Below are 20,618 nucleotides of genomic sequence, written 5' to 3'. Positions count from 1 at the left end.
AATTGAGGCACAGGGTTCTGCTGGCCAAGTGTAACTCTCAACGCACAGAGAGATTCTACAACAGTTTTAAAAATAACTGCTTGATACTTTCCAAATGGTGAATAACTGTCATAATAGTCAAATAAACTTTTCCTGGATCTGTACTCATTTATTAAAACACATTATCTAGCCCCACAGGGGGTTGCTGCTCTTTGGTGGGTTTGTGCTTGGCTACCACGGGGCCCCAACCTTTGCAGCATCTTTTCCCTTCCATGCTGCATGTGTATCCTCTTGCTGTTCTTTCTCCTGTCCCTTGGGGAAAATGGCTGGGTTGTTTTTGGAAATGTATTCTGCATTTTCAGTAGTCAATATCAGAATACTCTCCACTGTCCTTTTCTTCTTTCTTCATTCACCTTCTCCTATCTTTCCTCCACTTCGGCATTTGATGTTCCTCTTTTTCTTCCTCCCTGTGCGCTCCTAAAGACCGGTCCATGCATCTGATGCATAACAGGTGACAGGGTTACGCGCAATTCCCAGCCCCGGGTTGACAGGTAGGGTTTGCGCGTACCCCTGGTATAGGGCAGGCCCAGGGAGGGGTGATTGCCTGAGCTGCTACCTTCCCAAATTGCTGACTGGTCCCTCTATAAGGTGTTCAGGAGGCCTGAGGCATGAACAGTCACTTCGCCATTGGAGATGCTGGCAATCTTGGGGGATTTTCTCGCAGTGAGCCAATCACCTTCAGTCAGTGGCTATGAAACTTAAATGGTATGAGGCTAATGATTCAAAGACCCTTAGAGCTGCTCCAAAGTTCCTTGTGGTTTCATGTATTGAAGACAGCCAGTCGTTTGCTACAGTACATCTGTTTATTATTCAGAAAGGTGTTGATGCAGTAGCTGGCTCTGTGAAATCCTGCTCTCATTTATACAGTGACACTTAGCTTTTGGAGACTACTACTGATTCTCAAGCACAACTACTGCTTGCAGCTTCACTCCTCTGTGGCTATCCTGTTCATGTCGAGGCCCATGGGATGCTGAATTCTTCCTGTCGTGTTATTTACGCTAGGGTGCTCGATGGTCTGACCGAGGCAGAAATTCGAACATACCTCTCTAATCGAGGTGTCATTGCTGTCAATTTGGTGATGAAAAATGTAGATGCCTCCTTAGTGCCCACATACACTCTTTCTCAGTTTTGATAGAGTGGTTCTTCCGTTAAACATCGAAGCAGGTTATAAAGTTATCACAGTCAGCCTGTATATTCTAAACCCGATGCGCTGCTACTAGTGCCATCATTACAACCATACTAGTGTCCTGTCGACACCCAGCCAAATGTGTAACCTGTAGTAGGGATGCTCATAAAGGTGATTGTCTCCTTCTCCCTGCTGCATCAACTGCAATGATGACCGTGCCACTGCTTCCCCGTGACTGTCCCGTGTATCTCGATGAGCAGGCTGTCAAGGAGATCTGGGTGAAAGAAAAAGTGCTTTACGTACCCATTTGCTCACAAGTTATTGGCTAGTCAGAAATCCTCCATTCTACTACTGGCACCTACATTACTGTTCGTGCTACATCTCGCTGCTTGATGGACGTGGCCACACAGACGTGACCTCAAATTTAGCACCGCAGTTGTGAAGTCATCCAGCATCGTGGTAGCGTCCCCGTCTCCTCCTCAATCTGTGCAACACGCCACCATCCTCTCGCCTCACAGTGCAGAGTCACCGGCCACACAACCAGCAGGCCGGAAAGGACAGAAGGAAAACTCCCATGAAGATGTCCTACGTCCCTCCAACCAACCAACACCCAAGTCTTCCTCTGCCAACTGGAAAGGCTCCAAGAAGTCAAACAAAGGCAAATAGTCTTCTCCTTCGCCTTCTTGAAGATCCTCTTAGATGGCGTCACCATGTCGTGCCCTCACCCGGCCGACCTCTTGTGTCAGCGGTGCACACCACCAACCATTTTTCTGCCCAGGACTCCACAGGCCGACAGCAGAAGAATGCTGATGCTTCTGTAGACCTCATGGAGCAGGATCCTCCTGCCTCTGTGCACTGTAGCAGGAAGTCTTTGAAGACTAGCACTTGGCAGCTGCCGAGGTGACACCCCTTCATTTTTTCCTCATTATGACTCTCCTCCAATGGAACATTCACGGCCTTAGGTCCAACAAAGGTGATTTATGGCTGCTCTTAGAATCAGTGTTCACTTGTTCTCTGCCTTCAAGAAACAAACTTGCATCTTCATGGCCGCTTTAAGCTCTCGCTTTTCTTCCTGGTCTCTTTTGAACTTCCCCCTGAGGTTGGCATTCCATCTCATGGGGAAGTCATGCTGGTTGTATGGGAGGATGATCATAGTCAACCCATCTTCCTGACAACCTACCTTCAAGCTATTGTATTGTGCCTTTTCCTTCCTCACTTGACCTTTTGCCTTTGTACCATTTACATCCCTCCATCATACAATGTCATGAGGGCAGACATCCTCCACCTTATTAGGCAGCTACCTCAGCTCTTTCTGCTAGTTGGTGATGTCAGTGCCCACCGTCCCCTTTGGGGTTCTCTCAGAATCTGTCCGAGAAGAGCCCTCTTGACTGACCTTCTTAATCAACTTAACCTTCTGCTTTAACATGGGAGCACCCACATTCCTTTCAGACTCCACACACACACACACACACACACACACACACACACACACACACACACACACACACACACATTCCCATTTGGCCCTATCCTTCTGCACTACCCAGCTTGACCATTGTCTTGAGTGGTCCATTCTCTCTGACACATACTCAAGTGACCATTTACTGTCTGCTATCTGTTTGCTGACTCCTACCCTATCTTTGTGCATACCCAAATGGCAAGTTATTAAGACTGACTGGAGGCTTTACTCCTCCCTGACGACCTTCGATGAACAACATTTCCCTAGTTGTGACGACGAGCTGGAATATCTTAAAGCGTTATCCTTACCAGCGCAGAATGTTCCATTCCTCGCTATTTCTCATTACCATGATGTGTCCCAGTCCCTTGTTGGACTGAGGCATGCTGCGATGCATATTGCGCATGGAGGCATGCTCTCTGCATTTTTGACTGTCATTGTATGATGGCAAACTGCATTCATTATAAACAAATGCATGCATATGTTGTCACGTTCATCGGGATAACAAGAAAGCTTGCTGGATTTCATTCACTAGTTCTTTTAACAGTTCCACTCCCTCTCCTGTTGTGTGGGCCAACCTCTGACAGCTCTCTGGGACCAAGATCCGTTCCCCAACTTCTGGCCTGACAGTAACAGACTAAGTCATCGTGGACTCTGTTGCTATCTCCAACACCTTGGACTGCCATTTTGTGGAGATTTTGAGCTCCTCCCATTATCACCCTGCCTTCCTCGATTGGAAACGAATCGTGAGTGCTACAATGCTGCCTTTACTATGAGGGAGCTAAATCATGCTCTCACTCCATCCCATTCCTCCTCCCCAGGGCCAGTCGCTGTTAACATACAGACGTTACAGCACCTTTCTCGTGCGGGCAAGCATTTTCTGCTTCATACATACAACCGCATCTTGGCAGAGGGCATGTTTCCCAGATGCTGGCGTTAAGCCACTGTCGTACCCATACCCAAGACTGGCAATGAAAAACACCTTCCTTCTAGCTACTGCCCCATGTCTCTTACTGGCTGTGTTTGAAAGGTGATGGAGCATATGATTCATGCCTGGCTGGTATGGTGGCTCAAGTTGTGCAATTTTCTAACCACAGCACAGTGTGGATTTCAAGTGCAGCATTCTGCAGTTGACAATCTCGTCACTTTTATGTCATGAATAGTTTTCTGTGGAAATCCCAGACTGTGGTCATAGTTTTTTAGTTGGAGAATGCCTATATCACCTGCTGGAGGAGTGGTATCCTCTGTACTCTCTACACCTGGAGTTTCTGTGACCACCTGCCATGTTTCCTTCAGGAATTTTTAATAGACTGAGTTCTCAGGGTACCTGTGGGTTCTGCCTTATCCAGGAAAACGGTGTGCCTCAGGGTTCCGTCCTGAGCGTTGCCCTCTTTGCTATCGCCATTTACCCTATAGTGAGCTGTCTCCCCCGTCTCCTGCCTTGTATCTCCAGCTCTCTTTTTGTTGACAATCTCGCCATCTATTGCTCCCCCACCACTTTGTGCTCATTGCACCCAACTTTTGACTGTCTGCCATTTCCTGACGGAATGCCCTTTCTTTAACCGCTTACATTCCTGTTTGTGTTTGCCATCTGAGTTATCGGCCTTTTAAGCGAATGACGTGCAGGCTGTCGACCACGTTTTAGATTTTATCTGTCATAGCAATATGGCGAAGGCCATTTAATTTTTAGTTCTGGACCTCCGTTTCTCTATGGCATATTTTATAGACCTTTCTCCATGTCCATGTTTTTAGCTGTCTTGTTTTCTGTCGATTGATATGTAGTCATTTTTAACTCTTATCTTTGTTTTCATGTTCTGCACTTTTGACATGGGCGCTTATGATCCTACTTGTTTTTGTGCCCTAAAACAAAACAAAATGAACATTATCTAGCTGCTGCCAATTTAAAAATCCCTTACTGTCTTCTAGTATGGATCGTTTAGGTCACAAAATTCATTTTATTCTGTCAGTGTTACCCTGACCTTGCCGTTCAACATGATCTACCTCTTTGAATTACACTGCTGGGGGGGGGGGGGGGGGGGAGACACGTTCTCTGCAACAGCTAGAATGGATACCAGAGTGGATTAGTGTTGTTTTGGTGTTTAGTGTTCTTATCAAGCCTGGTAGGGTATCTAAGAGATGTGAACAGCATTAGGTGTTCAGTGATCACTGTGAAGGACATTGTGATGCTGCTTACTCATGAGAGACAGCATTTTCGGTATCTGACAGATTTTGAAAGGGGCCTCATTGTGAGTTTCCATTTGGCCAGGTGGTCAAATGAAGCAATATACAGATTTGTGGGGCATTCGGATGTGATAGTGGCTCGATGTTGGACAGCATAGCACATGGCATTAACGCCGGAACAAAAACAGCTGTATTTGGACTGTTGTCATGACCATGAAGTACGGATTGCTAAATGGTGTCCATTGTGTTGAACAATGAATTGTGGTTGTGCACTGCCACAGGAGACAATCACCAGTCAGTAGTATAGCGGTGACCTGAGGAAGGTCCCATTCTTTCTACCTTTTGGAAAGGCACAGTGGTATTATTCCTGTCATTGTGGTGTGGGAAGCTATCAGGTACGATGTCAAGTCAGCTGGTAGTGACTGAGGGAACTGTGACTGCACAAGAGTTCATCACAGGCACCCTGTGTTCTCGTGTGAGAGTATCGTGGTGTCATTTTTTCAACAGGATAGTGCTCGTTCACACATGGTTTGTGGCAGTGGATGTTGAGGCACTCATGTGGCTATTGAGAGACTCAGATCTCTCCATGATAGAATGTGTGGGACCAGCTTGGATATAAACTCCATTCCAGTGGCAGTATCCAGGATATCAAGGAACAATTAAAACATTTGTGGGGCAGCTTGTTAGCCTGTTGTCAATGGCCTTGCTGCAATGGTAGTACTGGTTCCTGTCAGACTTGGTTAGCACTCGGGTTGGGCACCATGCGGGTCTGCCGAGTGCTGTTGGCGAGCGAGGTGAACTCAGCCCTTGTGAGGGCACTTGAGGAGCTACTTGATTGAGAAATAGTTGCAACAGTCACGAAAACTGACAATACCTGGGAGAGCAGTGTGCTGACCACATGCCCCTTTGTATCTGCATCCAGTGACTCATAAAGGCTGAGGACAACATGGAGGTTGGTCAGTTCAATTGGGCCTTTAAGGCCTGTTCAGATAGTGTTTTTTGTTTCAAAAGAGCATAGAACGGCTTTGACATCTTTTCCAACCAAATTAAGGCATGCATCCAGCACAGAGGGGGTGAATGTCTTTACTGCCAAGTTCCTTGTAAATAGGACTCAATTTTGCAATCACTGAAATAGCATCACATACCCTCTGAATCCATGAAATTAATTTCATTTCATTTCCTTTCTTTGCCCGGCTGTGTGTGTTGTATCTCTGACTTGACTTGTTTCCAAGATCAGCTTATGAAGTTTAGTTGCTTGATCCTTAGTAGTGTCCTCAGTGTCTACCAATTGGCCATCCAATTTTGCTATAGCTTCCAGTATGATATTTACAGCAACTACTTCCATTTTACAACCAATCAGTGAGCCTTCAGTGATGAATTATTCTTTTTGTTTTCTTACTACACCTACCACAAGTCTCGGAAACATAGTGTTATACAAGACAATACACTTTGTCATTTCTACTTCTCAGTTGGAATTCTGCTGCTCTTCACAATATGCATGAAGGCAGAACATTGCTGTTGATATCAGCGTGTGGATAAAGCTGCCGCTTGCTGTTTCACCCTGCCCGGCCGCAGACTGCTGCCTCTTACTGATACCACAATGTTGCACTGGCAGTTTACTCTTTTTGAAATCACCATTATTTCCAGTTGTCTCCGTGTTTTGTGATGTTGCTTCAAAGATTGTTTGCCGTTGGTAACACATCTCTTTAATCATTTGAATATTGTTCGTACGTCATTCATTACCTGAACCATGACATTGAGCTCATATGCAATTTTATCTTATGCAAGCCTCCTTATTTCAACTTTATGCCACTGCTTTAAAAAAAAATGGTAAATGCTTTTAAGCTACTAAATAGCTGTCATGGTAAGTCCAAAAAAATTCCACAGAATCTAAACTTGTTTTATTAAAACCCATTTGTTACTGTACTATTGAGTGTTACCATCATTGTTACCTTGGACATCAAGGTCTGATGATAGCCATAAATCTCTCAAATAATTTTGATTCATCTCATGCTCCATTGCAATAGGATAAGGAAAGGAAATTATGAAATTTCATTGAGAGAATGGTAGGTGTAGAGGCATACAAGAGAAAAGAGTGGGTCAACTTCATGATTCCAGATGTCATCTGAGAACATTAATCTTCTGTGGGATAAGACTAACTATGCGAAGTTGGATTGCACTTGCAATGTCTTCGTACTGTCTCAGCAGTGCTAACATAAATGGAATTAGGAGAGAGGGGAAAGAAAGTGGGGAAAGGGGAAGGGTTAATTTGGTATGCGAGTAAATTGATGAATACCAGCAAGCACTGTGGAAAGGTAATGTAGTAAGCTAGTTATTCCCAGACTGGCTAGTGTGTGTGTGTGTGTGTGTGTGTGTGTGTGTGTGTGTGTGGGGGGGGGGGGGGGGGGTAAAAAGCTTGAGAGTTGTGGCAGTAGACCAGATTGTCACACTAGTTTATTTATTTATTTTTTTACTGTATTATTGTAGCCTGCAGCAAAGATGCATAGCAGTTGTCTGATAAGTAAGAAAACTGAGATCTTTAGTTGAAATCGAAATTTGGTGACTCTTTTCCTTGTAGATATTGTAAGTTGGTTTTAGTTGCAAAAGAATGCTGGGCAGTATATGCAGGGCGTTTCAAAACAAATGTACTGGTTTTAAGGCTTTGCAGCTTTTATTACATTAAACTTACAGCTATAAATAATACACAGAATGAAAGAGCAACTCAAACAAGTTTTTCTTGCAAGTGTTTAATGCGAACACCATTCCTCATACAGAATCGTTAGGAGAGCTTCTGGTGTAATTGTTGCAGCACTGCTGTTTCTAAAGTTGGATCAGCTTGTGGCAGAGGCACAGAAACAATATCCTATATGACACACCAAAAGTAAAAATCTTGTGGTGTCAGCTTGTGTGTGAATGCCAGATCATGTGTGAATTTAGAGGTCGTGCAGAACAAGTTCTATCATCTCGACCCTTGTGTCCAATCCAGTAGTTGTGTACAATGTTGTTTAGCCAGTCACGCATTTGAGTTATGTCATTGAGGCAGTTCACTGTCTTGCTGCCAAATAAATTTCTGTGGATCAGCTTCATCCAGTTGAGGGAATAGCCATAGTTCTAGCACATCATGATGAGAAACACCAGTTACAGTTGATTCGAAAAAGAAAGGCCCATAAACCTTCTGCCAGGATAAAGCACAAAAAATGTTCAATTTAAAGGAGTGATCTTGCAACTGCACAATCTCTTGGGGATTTGCTGACCGCCAGATGTACTCTTTATGCGTTCGCATTTCTACTTTGGTGAAATGTTGATTCATCACTGAAAAAATACAATCCTGAAAAATCTTCATCGTGCAGCAACTTTAATTTGCAAAATTGGCACATAAACCATAGTTTGTAAGTTTTAGAGGTTGTAACTTCTGCAAACAATAAGGACACAGCTGTAGGCATCTCCTTAAGTCTCCCCACAGACATCACTAGAATTACTAATTTATGACTAGCCTTCTGAATTGATGTCTTGGGGCTATGTGTGAAACACTCTCACTCCTCCAACATGTTCTTCAGTAACTCTGTGTCGTTCCATACTTATTTCTTTGTGCACAGGTATACAAACAAAACTGTTTGAGTAGCAGTTTCATTTTGTGTATTACTTATAATTGCATGTAATTAATGCTACAAAGCCTTAAATTCCATATGTTATTTTGAAATGAAATTACACATAAAGTGTGTACCCTTGGAGAGTACTGCTACTATACAGGTTGTCCCACCTAAACTTTTCACTGCCAGTATCTCTGGAACCACAATAGATATTTACAAATGGCTTTCACGGGTAACAATGTACGGCAGGGGCTCACGAAAGTAAATACTGAGACACATTCTAAACTATGTGAAAATATTGGTTTCAACATATACTTATGTTTTTGAAAGTGGACACCCCATTTTATTCCACATGCAGCCAATAACACGAGAAATCACAATAATAATGGCATTGTTTACATTGCAATAGATCTGTTACTTCCTGAGAAATTGGAATGTGAAATTGACAGATACAGTGAACAAAACGCATTACTGTTGCACTTGCTGCAATGCATGTGTGACCCACACATTGCTCGTAATCTTGGTGTGATTGATGTATTGTGATGCCACAGACACTGTACTTACATACTGCTAATATGTGGCCTGGGAGTCATGTCACCCACAATGAAAACAAGGGCATGGTTTATTGAGCTTTTTGACAGTAATAAAATGGACATAACAGTAATGAAATACCAATAACCGCCAGCCAGAGTGAACAAAATTAATGGCTGTCAAAGGGTCTCACAGGGGCTACATGTTATTTGTACGTAGTTCTACATCAATTACACGACGGCACGTGCTATGTACAGGACAGTCACTGAACATCTTTAATGACTGCAACACAATTGAACTGTTGCAGATGGTGCAATGCATACATAAACTAGTACTAACAGAATAAACATATATCTTCTCTGTAATACACAAAATGTTTGCTGGTGTGCAATCACATACATGTCTTGCAGCCGAAACGCTACCATGTATGTTAGAAGAGATTGCCATTTGTTTGGCAACCGCGCTGTGCGCATTCCATCATAGCTCCATTCACAGCTGTCAGTGTTTGTGGTGTTATTGCAGCACATGCAGCTGTAATACGGGCTTTCACATTGGCCATTATTGTTGGGACCTGCTGATAAGTCACATCTTTCACATGTCCCCAGAGGAAAAAAGTCCATATGGTTGAGGTCTGGTGACTGTGCTGCAAATACCTGAATGGGGCTGCCCCGTCCAATCCATTGTTGTAGGAATTGTTGGTTTATCACCTGTTGTGCCACCATGGCATTATGCGTGGGGCGTCCATCATGATGATACTTTACAAATATGAAGGGGTGCATCTTCAATTGGTCCAGGTAAGGTACATCTCGGGGACCGCTCATACTGTCGCCCATTAAGAGTGCCATCTTTGAAATATGGTCCAATGATGTGGTGTCCTACAATACCACACCATGCCTTGATCTTGATGTTCAACCCGGCGATTCCAGTGTCGGTTTTCTCGTGACAGTAGTGCATATTGTGAAAGCTGACATTCCCATGGTTTTTAAACATGGCCTCATCAGTAAAAAGTACCCTATGCACAAAGTCATAGCCTTGCTGCAGAACCCACTGACAGTATTCCAATGAATGTCATTGCCATGGAGGACTTGATGCAGCACCATGTGATTGGGTGTTATCTGTGCCCGTGCAGAATATGCATAACGCTTGTTCGAAGGATTCCCATCTGTCTCTCCATTTCACGAATACTTACATGATAGTTTATTGCAGTAGCTGCCAGAAGAGCTACCTCTGTTGTTTCATGTGTTATGCCTCTGCTCCAGATATGCGTTCGTGGAGACAATCGTCCCGTCATGCGGAGTCTTGTAACAATATTCATAAATGTATGATGGGTCGAATAACATTTGTTAGGGTACCATTGGGCATACACCTGTGCCACAGATCTGCCATTTTGGTGACGTTCTCCATACAGTAATATTATGTCAGCCATTTCCTCTTTTGTGAATACCAGTTCAAATTCCTTGAACGGATGTACGTATAATTTAATATCACAATTACCAGAGTGACCCCAATTACAATGTACAGTCACTGGTGCTGTGTACCTCTCTGCACACCCACACAGACCTGCCTGCTTCGCAATGAGTCGTTCCCACACACAGCACTGATTGCGGCCCATTCCTGTACACAACTGCAGAGGCAAGTATTTGACTTGGGTGGTGTAATGGTGCGGTGTACACCAGCCGGTTCTGTAGTCTGTACGGACAAAGACAGTATGAACAAGGGACACCATTATGTACATATCAATGTGTGTGGCAGGACTCCCTAATATTATTTTCTGTCCTTAGGATAACAGTGAAAGTAAGAATATGGACATCAATCACATTGTGATTACAAGCGATGTGCAGGTCACGCTTGCATGGCAGGAAGTGCAGTAGTGGCGCATTTTGTTCATTTCACGCATCGACTTCACATTCCAAATTCTCAGAATGTAATTAACATATCCCGATGCAACCAACACCATTATTATTGTGGTTTCTCATGTTAATGATTGTGTGTAGAATAATGTGGGGTGTCAGTTTGTGTTGAAACCAATATTTGCACACTGTTTAGAAGGTCTCATAGTATTTACTATTGTGAGTTCCGGCTGTAGTCATGCCTTGAAAGCTGTTTGTCAATCTTTATTGTTGTTCCAGAGATACTGGCAGTGAAAAGTTTAGGTGGAACACCCTTTATAATAGGTTTTATTATTATTTAAAACTGAGTGCTGTTGTTCACTGCTGCACAATTTTTCATGCTTTGAATCTACAGAATTGGAATACCTAACTAATTTTGTGTAGTATAGATACAGGGGTTCTTGAACTTAGTTGACGAAGAGATATTTGTATCTCATACCATTCCTTCTGTTCTGCAAGTAATTACTATTTAGAAATCAGATAAAATTGAAAATGGTTTCTAAATTGGCTTCTCCATCTCCAAACGTAGGATAAAGAAGTATATGGAAATCACTACCTTACCTGCTGTTCAGAAAACACGTAAATATTCACTATCAAATCATTTCATTGAACTTCATCTAGTAATTAGGTAATTGCCACCTGGTGATGTTTGATGATGAAACAAACCAGTAGTGAAAATTGAAATATTTTCAAAGAGCAGTGTAGGTGGTGATTTCCATTTACTCTAAAGTATTTTGTATCTTCACAAATAAGTATAATTATTTCTGAAGATAGCATTTTATTCTACTGTTATTGATGTAACTGATTGATAAAATCTGAAAATGTACTATCAGTTTTAGTACTACTTCTTAGTTTATTTACACTATCGGACCCAGAGGACCACATGTGACACCAAGGCTCCTCTTCCACAGGATTGTGTTTCCTGTTTTCTGCCACCAGTTAGCCCCTATGCCGATCTGCAACAAGATGTTTGGTTCACATCAGGTTTACAATATTTTGACAGTTGTAGCACTCATCCGGCGCACAATGTTGTAACCTCTGTTCTCCAGTGATATCATCTTGTACCGGTGCATACAGCCTTATGGGTGGATTAGATTTTTGTTAAACTGCTGGAGTTTGAAATTCCGTAACAGACTAAGAAATTTAGAAAGCTGACAGACTTACGTATGAATGGTTTTTGGCTTAGATCCTCATTTTGTTGTCTGCTTCATGCATTGCATCCTCTTTAAAGATAACCTCCAGATATTTAAGATCGTGAACCCTTCTTAAGCTCTGGTTGTGACTACAAGTAGCTGGAGTGGGTATCTTGGATAAGCACGATTTCTGGTTATCATCAGATAAGCTGGGCAGAGAGAAGGGCTGCATCATCACTGTGCAAGAAAAGTTTGTATTTTCTTTGTAGGCCAATCTGAAGATCCTTTAAACAAGGTGAAATGTTACTAGCAAAATATAAAGTAATAAAACCTGTTTTGCAGTCAAGACTGTTTCTTTTCAAAATGTTTATCACCACTTGCTGTGAAATCCTGCCATGAATTTGAAAAAATTATGTCACCAGATATTCAATCTTCATTTCATTCACCAGAAAACAGGGCTTGCTCACAGCAGCTTCTACATTGTCTCTCACTGTATCAGTGCTTCCTTAGATCTGGGAAATCGGATCATGTCATTGGCAGATGCTAGATACGTGATTTTTTTTTTCTCACCTTCAACCTGGATCCCTGCTAGCTACCGGCAGGTGGGAAACATAAATGATCAATCAAATTATCTGTTTTTGGTCTATCAATTGCAGTCTATGATCACACAACCTTGCAAAATATTTCCTATTTATAAAGATTACATGTGTAAAGCGTAGTGTACACTATGACTCTAGACTGCACTACCAGCCTTACCAGGCACTCTATATGCGTGGTGCATGTTTGTGTAACTCATTGGTGAAACTAAATAGTTTCGGCTTGGTACACGTTCGGCAACACTAGCTGCACTCGTTCTGTGGGTAGATGTCATGTTGGTAAAGTGGTAAAGTGAAATATGAAGTTGGGAATGGAGGAGATTGCTTGCTTTTTGTAGATCTACGATGTGGAATACAAAAACAAGCAGTGACATGTTGCTGCAATTGAGTGTCCTAAACAGTCTGCATATAGATGGGTTGACAATATCTGAGCTGAAGAGCAAAAGTCATACAATTAGGAGTAATATACAATGAATTCAGAAAAATACAGATAAACAAAACATCTGGCTGTGGAACAGCTCATGTCTACAAGGTTAAAATTCCATCTTTTGAATATACCGATTCTTTCTTAAGGTGATGTGTGTACAGGAAATTTGGAAACTAAATTCCCAAGTGCATTTTCCACTACAAGGTAAACTCTTGGCAATTTGTTATTGAATATTCTTTCTTTGAAACTCAGTGGATCATGCTTTGATAAAGATTCCATTAAATGTGGTGTTAACAGAAATGCATCATCACCAGCTAAAAACTGTTTCTTCTGGCAGGCTGAGAGTTCCGGCTGTTGCCAGTTTTAGAATACTGCTTGTAAAAATTTCACTGTCGGGTACTCTTCCTGATTCACCCAAAATTATTTGAAAAGTAATTACTGTCTGCAACTGCTAAGAGAACAGTGCTGAATTTGGCAGTATTGATTTTTGGAACACATTATAGGTATTGTAGAGATGATTATGATTCACCAGTTGCCAAGAAACACACCCTCTGCCAGGCACTTAATTGTGATTTGCAGAGTATTCATGTAGACAGTTTAATTTGTAGTTTCAGTTGTAGCTACAATGCTTCATGCGTTACACTATCTTTCTTCCTTATTGCCTTATTAACTTTGTTTAGAAGAAATGTAAACTGATCTGGTGATTAGAATGAAATTTTCACTCTACAGCAGAGTGTGCGCTAATATGAAACTTCCTGGCAGGTTAAAACTGTGTGCCGAACCGAGACTCAAACTCGGGACCTTTGCCTTTTGCAGGCAAGTGAGGAGACGACGTGGAATTAAAGCTGTGAGGACGCGACGTGAGTTGTGCTTGGGTAGCTCAGTTGGTAGAGCACTTGCCCGCGAAAGGCAAAGGTCCCAAGTTCGAGTCTCGGTCCGGCACACAGTTTTAATCTGCCAGGAAGTTTCATGATATTGTGATGTTTATAGACAGAAATAACTTCTCAGGTCTTCCACAACAATTTCTTTCAGCAAGGGTGCTGACCAACTGAGCTTGATATCTTTTGTTTAACCAGTTACAAACCCAAAAAATCTTGTTTCCTTTTTTATGCAGCGATTTCATGCTGACAAGTATTAATTTCGCTACAACTTATGCAGCTGCCAAAACTTCCAGGCACGAGTCCGGCACTCACAAAACAATGAAACTGGTGTGTACGCTGGTGTCGCTGTGTCTACAGCTGTGTAAGAAACTACATGCACAGAACTCGTTTCTGGAAAAGATTGTGCAACCTAATGTCACCATGTATACTAGCCTTAGAAGTTCTTTGTGGACTTGTCAATCTACACTGATCAGCCAGAATGTTCGACCCCCAACCTACTATTAATATAATCCTGTCCAGGCGATAGCAGCATCACCTAGTCAGGAACGACTGCTAGTGAACACGCACATGGTGCATTTAGTATCTGTGTGCTGTCCCTGTGCAAAGCACACGATCTATCTGAGTTTGACTGAGAGAAATTTGCAATGGCCTAAAGGCTCAGCACAAGCAGTTAGGAAACTGCACGACTTGTTGGGTGTTCAAGCAGTACTGTGGTGAATGTCTTCAACACATGGCAAAACTGAGCCAAAACTACATCCAGACATTGTGACTGGTAAAACAGGACAGATAGTGAACCATTGCAGAACTAACATAAGACTTTAATGCTGGGCAGGATAAAAGTGTGTCTGAACACGCAGTGCACCAAACACTCCTAATGATGGCCTTCTGCAGCCAACGACCCATGCATGTGCCAATATTAACACCACAACATTGCATTACTGAAATGGGCACTTGACCATTGGCAGTGGACATAGGTGCAGTGGCAGCGTTTTGTGTGGTATGATGGAGCCCAATACCTACTTCATCCTGCCAACGGAAAGGTGTGAATTCATCGTCTTCCAGGTGAACTATGGGACAGCTATGGCAGCTCCATTATGCTCTGTGAAGCACTCACGTGGGCATCCATGGGTCCAGTGGAGCTTGTGCAAGGCACCATGATGACCAAGGAGTATTATACACTGGTTGCAGACGACGTACACCTCCCCATGACGATCACGTTTCCTGATGGCAGTGGCATTTTTCAGTGAGATAATGGACCATTTCACAAGGCCACGAGTATGATGGAGAGGTTCGAGGGATGCAGTGGCGAGTTCCAATTGATGTGCTGGCCCCCCGACTTGACAGATCTGAACCCAAACACGTCTGGGATGTGGTTGGAAATAGTGTCAGGGCTAATCCCACTGCCCAGGATATACGGGAATTGGGTGACTTGTATGTGTCTGTGGTGCCAACTCCCTCCAGTGACCTATGGGGGGCTCATTGCTTCCACACCATAACATGTTTCTGCTGTTATCTGTGCCAAAGGACATACCAACTATTAGGTAGGTGGTCATAATGTTCTGGCTGATCATTGTAGCTCATAGCTTGTAACAAATGAACAAAGCAACAACAAACACTTTTGAAATTATAATGTTCATTCCCTAAACGCAATTTTAGTGGTGGCATTAGTTACTTCAGTCCACTTTGGCAGACAACCGAATTCTCAAAGCAGACGTAAATTATTTCTCGCTATACATAATTAAAACAGTTCAGACTGTTTATATGTATTAACTCACTTCCATATGAAACTTTCCACTTCCTCTAAGATCACGCTTTCTGAAAAATTCTATGTTGCAGTGGACTCGCGAAGTAATCAGTCTCCACAGTTGTACTAAATGGCCACTAGACACCTAAAAATCAATCACACAAATGTCACCAAAACTTGCACCCTTAAAAATGAGCTTCTCACACTTTAAAGACCAGCTTAAATATGACTTGCCCACTACGTCTTTTTGTTTGCTTCCTATTGGTTGCCGCTCTCATCTCTGCCCTACTATGCCACTCCATCCTAGTGATGTGCTTATATTACAGTTTTGTACAACTCAGAATCAATTGGCCAAAAAGATTTATGCAATAGATCAGATTCAAATGCTGTGCAAATGACATCAGGAGCTGATGATCATGTCCCTCACAGTGATCCCTTCCCTCCATAAGCTCTGCCTTTTGATTTTCAGTATTATGATGCGTGAGTGAATATTCCAGCATGTGTTCACTTTAAGTTGGTTGTTCATTACCCTTAACCTGAACTGGATGAAACAAAACCTCTTTAATATTTAAAACACATATTGTTAGGCAACATTTTTTCCTTCACAGTAAGATTGTCAGTTTTTGTAATATAGTAGCTTGATTAAAATTATCCATTTCATACAGAACATCAGTCAGTTCAAGGGTGCATCACAGATAAAACTTGGTGCCTAGTTTCACATTGCACCTACCTTCAAGACACAAGTTCTTATTACTAAAATGACGTGCGCACGAAAAGTTATATTTTGCCCATGCAGTACTAAAATTTGCGCTCGATTATGGTATGTGGGGACTACTGTGGGTGGGGTATGTATTGCTGCCCTGTGGTAGAAGTTGGGCAACAGCTGCCACTGTGGTACAAAAGCCCATGAAGGAATCGGCATTGTAGGTGGCAGGCACAGATGGCAGGTCACTGGGGCTGTAAGGTCCTGTGAAGGGCATAGAGCTGACAGCAGGTGCAGCTCGGTCTTGAACCCATGGCTGCTGCTGGTGGTGCCCAGTTGTCTCATGGTCTAGTGTACCTCTGATGTTGCGGTGGTGCTGCTGTTGGTTTCCAGTGATGAGAAATGAGCACTTACCTCAAAGTGCAGACTTATTTACATGCCTTTTACACACATTTGTTTCACTGAAACCCGGCACCTATTTACATCACCCATAACAAGAGACTTATTCTGGTGTGACGACATTGCCCCATGTGCGACACACTTTCTGCTGCACAGTACAGTTTACTGCTGCACTTGGTTATCCTGGCTTCATAATGCGCTGGCATTTCTGTCACTGTAACCCACATCTCGCAAAACTGGCAGTTACCAGCTTGTGCCTGTTAATGCAGCACTGCCTTGTGGGTTCCACCCAAAGTGACCTGACATTGAACATTCAGAATCAACTTCTCCGTACTGTAAAAGTGGAGTAGTTTCTTTGAAGCACAGCTTACCAAATGACACTGACTTTTTATGCCTATAAGTATTCGTAGATGGACAGCAGTATAAAATTGATGAATGTTGTGTGTTCAAAATAAGTTTGTTTGTTGCTGTGGCTTAAAACAAAATTTGAACTGACATTTCTGAGATTTTAATCATTTTCTGGTTATGTAATTTTGAAAAGAAATAAATGTTGTAATTTTTCTTTAAAGAGTATGTGAAGACCAAAATAAAAACAGTGTAGTGGATACCGGGAAAATTCGTAGAACTCTGGAATTATGATCTGTCAAATTCCTTTCCACCTATTCAGCACATGCAACACATTATGCTCTTTGGTCTGTCAAATTTTTGCATTTGGCTACTTGATATCCCTTCCTTTCCACCTATTCAGCACACACAACACATTATGCTCTTTACTTGCATGTGGGTCTAGTCAGAAATTCAGCCATTGCTGTAATGTTCCTGTTGTGACATGTGACTGACTTGCTGCTGTTTCATTTTCCAGATAGTTCAAAACTTCAGGAAGTGGCGGATCTTGCAAATCAGATTGACTTGTTGACTAATAGTTTGAGTGAGTCAGAATTTGCTAGCACACCCATCAGTGGTAAGTATATAATGACATAGATGTTACATTCAGTTTTAGAAACAACAGATTTATTTAGTAATTACAGGTAAAAAACCACAGAAAATATTTCTGGAACATTATATTTTTTTGCAATTTAATGGTTTCAAAAGTAGTCTGTGGGTGGTGGGGGTGAGGAGGAGGCTGGAGCAGAGAGTTTTTCCCGACAGTTGTTTATATATTTTTACACATTTTTTATCCTCGCCCATGATTCATTGCTCCTTCCTTTTGCACCAATAAAGAAAAGTTTCCTATGCCTAGTTAGAACACAGTCCCGTATACTGTTCCTCCATTGTTGTATAGTTGATCGAGTCTCCACAAATGCCCTGACCAGCAAATTACCCACTGCAAACCCTCCTTCCAAGATGACTTTTATCTGTGCAGATTCTGCGATTCCATATTCCTCAAGAATCCCATCCTGTAAATCTGTGCAAATCAGGCCCAAACCTCTTGTAACACCTCCTCACCATCCATAAAATTCTCCTACTCTAAAATTCCAAATTCCTGCATCCCATCTCTCGCAGTGAAACTTTCCTTCCATGAACTAGGGCAGCATGCACACCACCACCCCAAAAAGCTTTCCAGCCTCTTCACCTCCTACTCCTACCTTGGAGTACTACTATCCACTACCTCTGCAACAGCCTCCAAACCTCCCTCACAACTCCTCATAGCCGACAAACCCTGCCTCGCAGACCTACTACATTTACCACACCCTCAGGAAATCCAGGAAAAATGAGGGAATTGTTTCATTTGTGAGAAACCTGCAAATTTTTAAAATTTCCAGGCATTTCTCATTGTTTTAATTTTCAGTTAATTTTCTGTAATTTTAACTGATAAGAACTGATACTCCAACAAAGAATTTTACTTTGGCCCACTACTGTGGAATAATACTGCAGCAATAAAACATAAACAAGAGAATAACACCAAAATAAAACTTAAGTTGCAAAGAAAATGTGCCATTTACAAGCAACAGAACATAGTGCACACACACAACATTAAATGTGTCAGAGGCTTTTGGACACAATTAGCATTTGTAGAACACCGCTTCATAGGAGTAGGAAGCACTTGTGAAGATCTGTGGTTATCACATGTATGTTAGCATTTTCCTTTGCTTCTTCAGCTCACTGTTGTAGGAGCGTCTTCATTCACTCTGCTCTGAGTAAATGTGCTTTGTGTTCGGCTTCGAGTTTTCAAAGTTAGTGGTCGTTTGTCATGCTGGCATTTTCTTTTGCTATGATTAACTTATCACCCTTATTGCCTGTATCTGATTGGGGATCTTAAATCCAATGTTGAACTGTGTTCAAAATATACATCTGTATTTGTTGACACTGACAGTATCATGACCACTTTCATTGCACCAAGGTACATAATATTTTGTGTAAAGAGACTGTATGGTTAAGTCATAATCCAGATAAACTTCAGTTGGGTTTTGGCTTCTTGAATGTGATTGGTATTTCAGAATAAGGCGAACATTGGCCTGTTTTGAATGCTTTCCTCTACCATCAGTTTTCACAGAACCTGTACTACTATTTTCCGAATGTTTCAAAGATATCCCCTGTTATTGTGTAACTGATGCAAAGACAAAAACTAATCATGACAAATATCTACATGTTTTCCTGAAATGTTTACTGAATACGAATAGCTAAAGCTTCTTCTAGATTCATTGGTATGTTTGCCCTTTTTTACGCTCTTCCTTGTAACTGTGTTTGCCATAATGCAAGAAAAAAATTATACATTGTGTGTGTTGAAATTGAACATATTCCAGAAAGATTTAAAATTTGTGGAAGCTTTACCTTCTATTAATACCCAGCACTGTTTTTTGCATTTACAGTTAGGCTCCAGCTCCTTTGCCCAGTAACTCTCTTTTGTTCTATCACTGACATAGGCAGAACCTTTGTTTCATCTTACTTGCCTCTTCATTTTTTGGGTGCTATTTGGATTTCTGTTTCTCCAGTAAGATTTCTTAATCTTCATAGGTTTCATGATGGTTGGTCTATTGGTAGTTTCATCCTCGTCCTGAAAATGGATATCACCACATTGTTTTATTGTGGCCTTTTTAGAAATAATCAGACTGTCAACAACCTGCATGTGGTTATTATTGTTGCATAGCAATTAAACCTTGACTTTGAGAAACTATAAATACATTGGATAAAATTTTGGCAGTATAGTGCTATGCGCACTGCAGAATACTATGCTACTTATTCAAGAGTTACAAGGTCTATGTTGAATCTAGCATGCTGTAATAGCTTAATATACAAATATGCACCTCCTAATATACTAAATACATTACCTACCCATTGTGTAAAGGTCAGATAAATTATTTTGGTTATAGCATACAATGCAACATTAACTGGACAAATTTTTCAACAATGCAGTACTATGCCACAATATCAAAGAAAATGTAATACATACCCCAGATGTCTATTTCCCAGAAGATTCTTGGTCAGATGTGTGAGGAATATATTTATTTTCAAGATCTGAGAGAACAGCTTCCTGAAAGATAAAGCTGTTTCCATACTGACGTCTTTCCACTGCTACAATCAGGCAATGCCATTTTGTGTGTGTGGTTTTTTTAAATTTCTTTTTTACTTGTGTTGAAATATTCACTGTGATCTCTTTGAGACAATAAGAAGCTTGAATACCTGAGTTGCTAACTGTAGCCTGATACGAGAACCTAACAGAGATAGTGGGTTGTGCTGCTCCTAGAGACAATGAGGAAACTACCAACTTGGATAAGAGGAATATGTGGCATAGCACTCTCTTGTGCAGAGCCCTTCAATTGTTCTTCCTCCGATGGCTCAAGAGTTGAAGACCAGATATGTTTGATACTCCTTCATTTGCACTAGGACCAGTGAACATCACTCCCTGCCTAGTGGATGCAGTATTTATATGACAGAATGGATGGAAATTATGTGTGTCCTTCACTACGTCCGCACCAAGTCAC

The 20,618-nt window shown here is 41.8% G+C and overlaps 1 protein-coding gene across 2 annotated transcripts in view; it reads left to right on the top strand.

Moving 5' to 3' along the window:
• Positions 1–20,618, top strand: part of LOC124798109 (EH domain-binding protein 1) — a 187,264-nt gene that overhangs the window by 25,920 nt on the left and 140,726 nt on the right. For both annotated transcript variants that reach the window (XM_047261365.1, XM_047261364.1), the window contains exon 5: positions 17,558–17,656. In XM_047261365.1, the coding sequence (XP_047117321.1) occupies positions 17,558–17,656 (99 nt within the window). The remainder of the gene's footprint in view (positions 1–17,557; positions 17,657–20,618) is intronic.

The sequence above is a fragment of the Schistocerca piceifrons genome, chromosome 5 (genome assembly GCF_021461385.2).
Source record: "Schistocerca piceifrons isolate TAMUIC-IGC-003096 chromosome 5, iqSchPice1.1, whole genome shotgun sequence".
Taxonomy (NCBI): Eukaryota; Metazoa; Arthropoda; class Insecta; order Orthoptera; family Acrididae; genus Schistocerca; species Schistocerca piceifrons.
The sequence above is the reverse complement of the archived record's forward strand: the minus strand, read 5'-3'. Positions and strand labels throughout refer to the sequence as shown.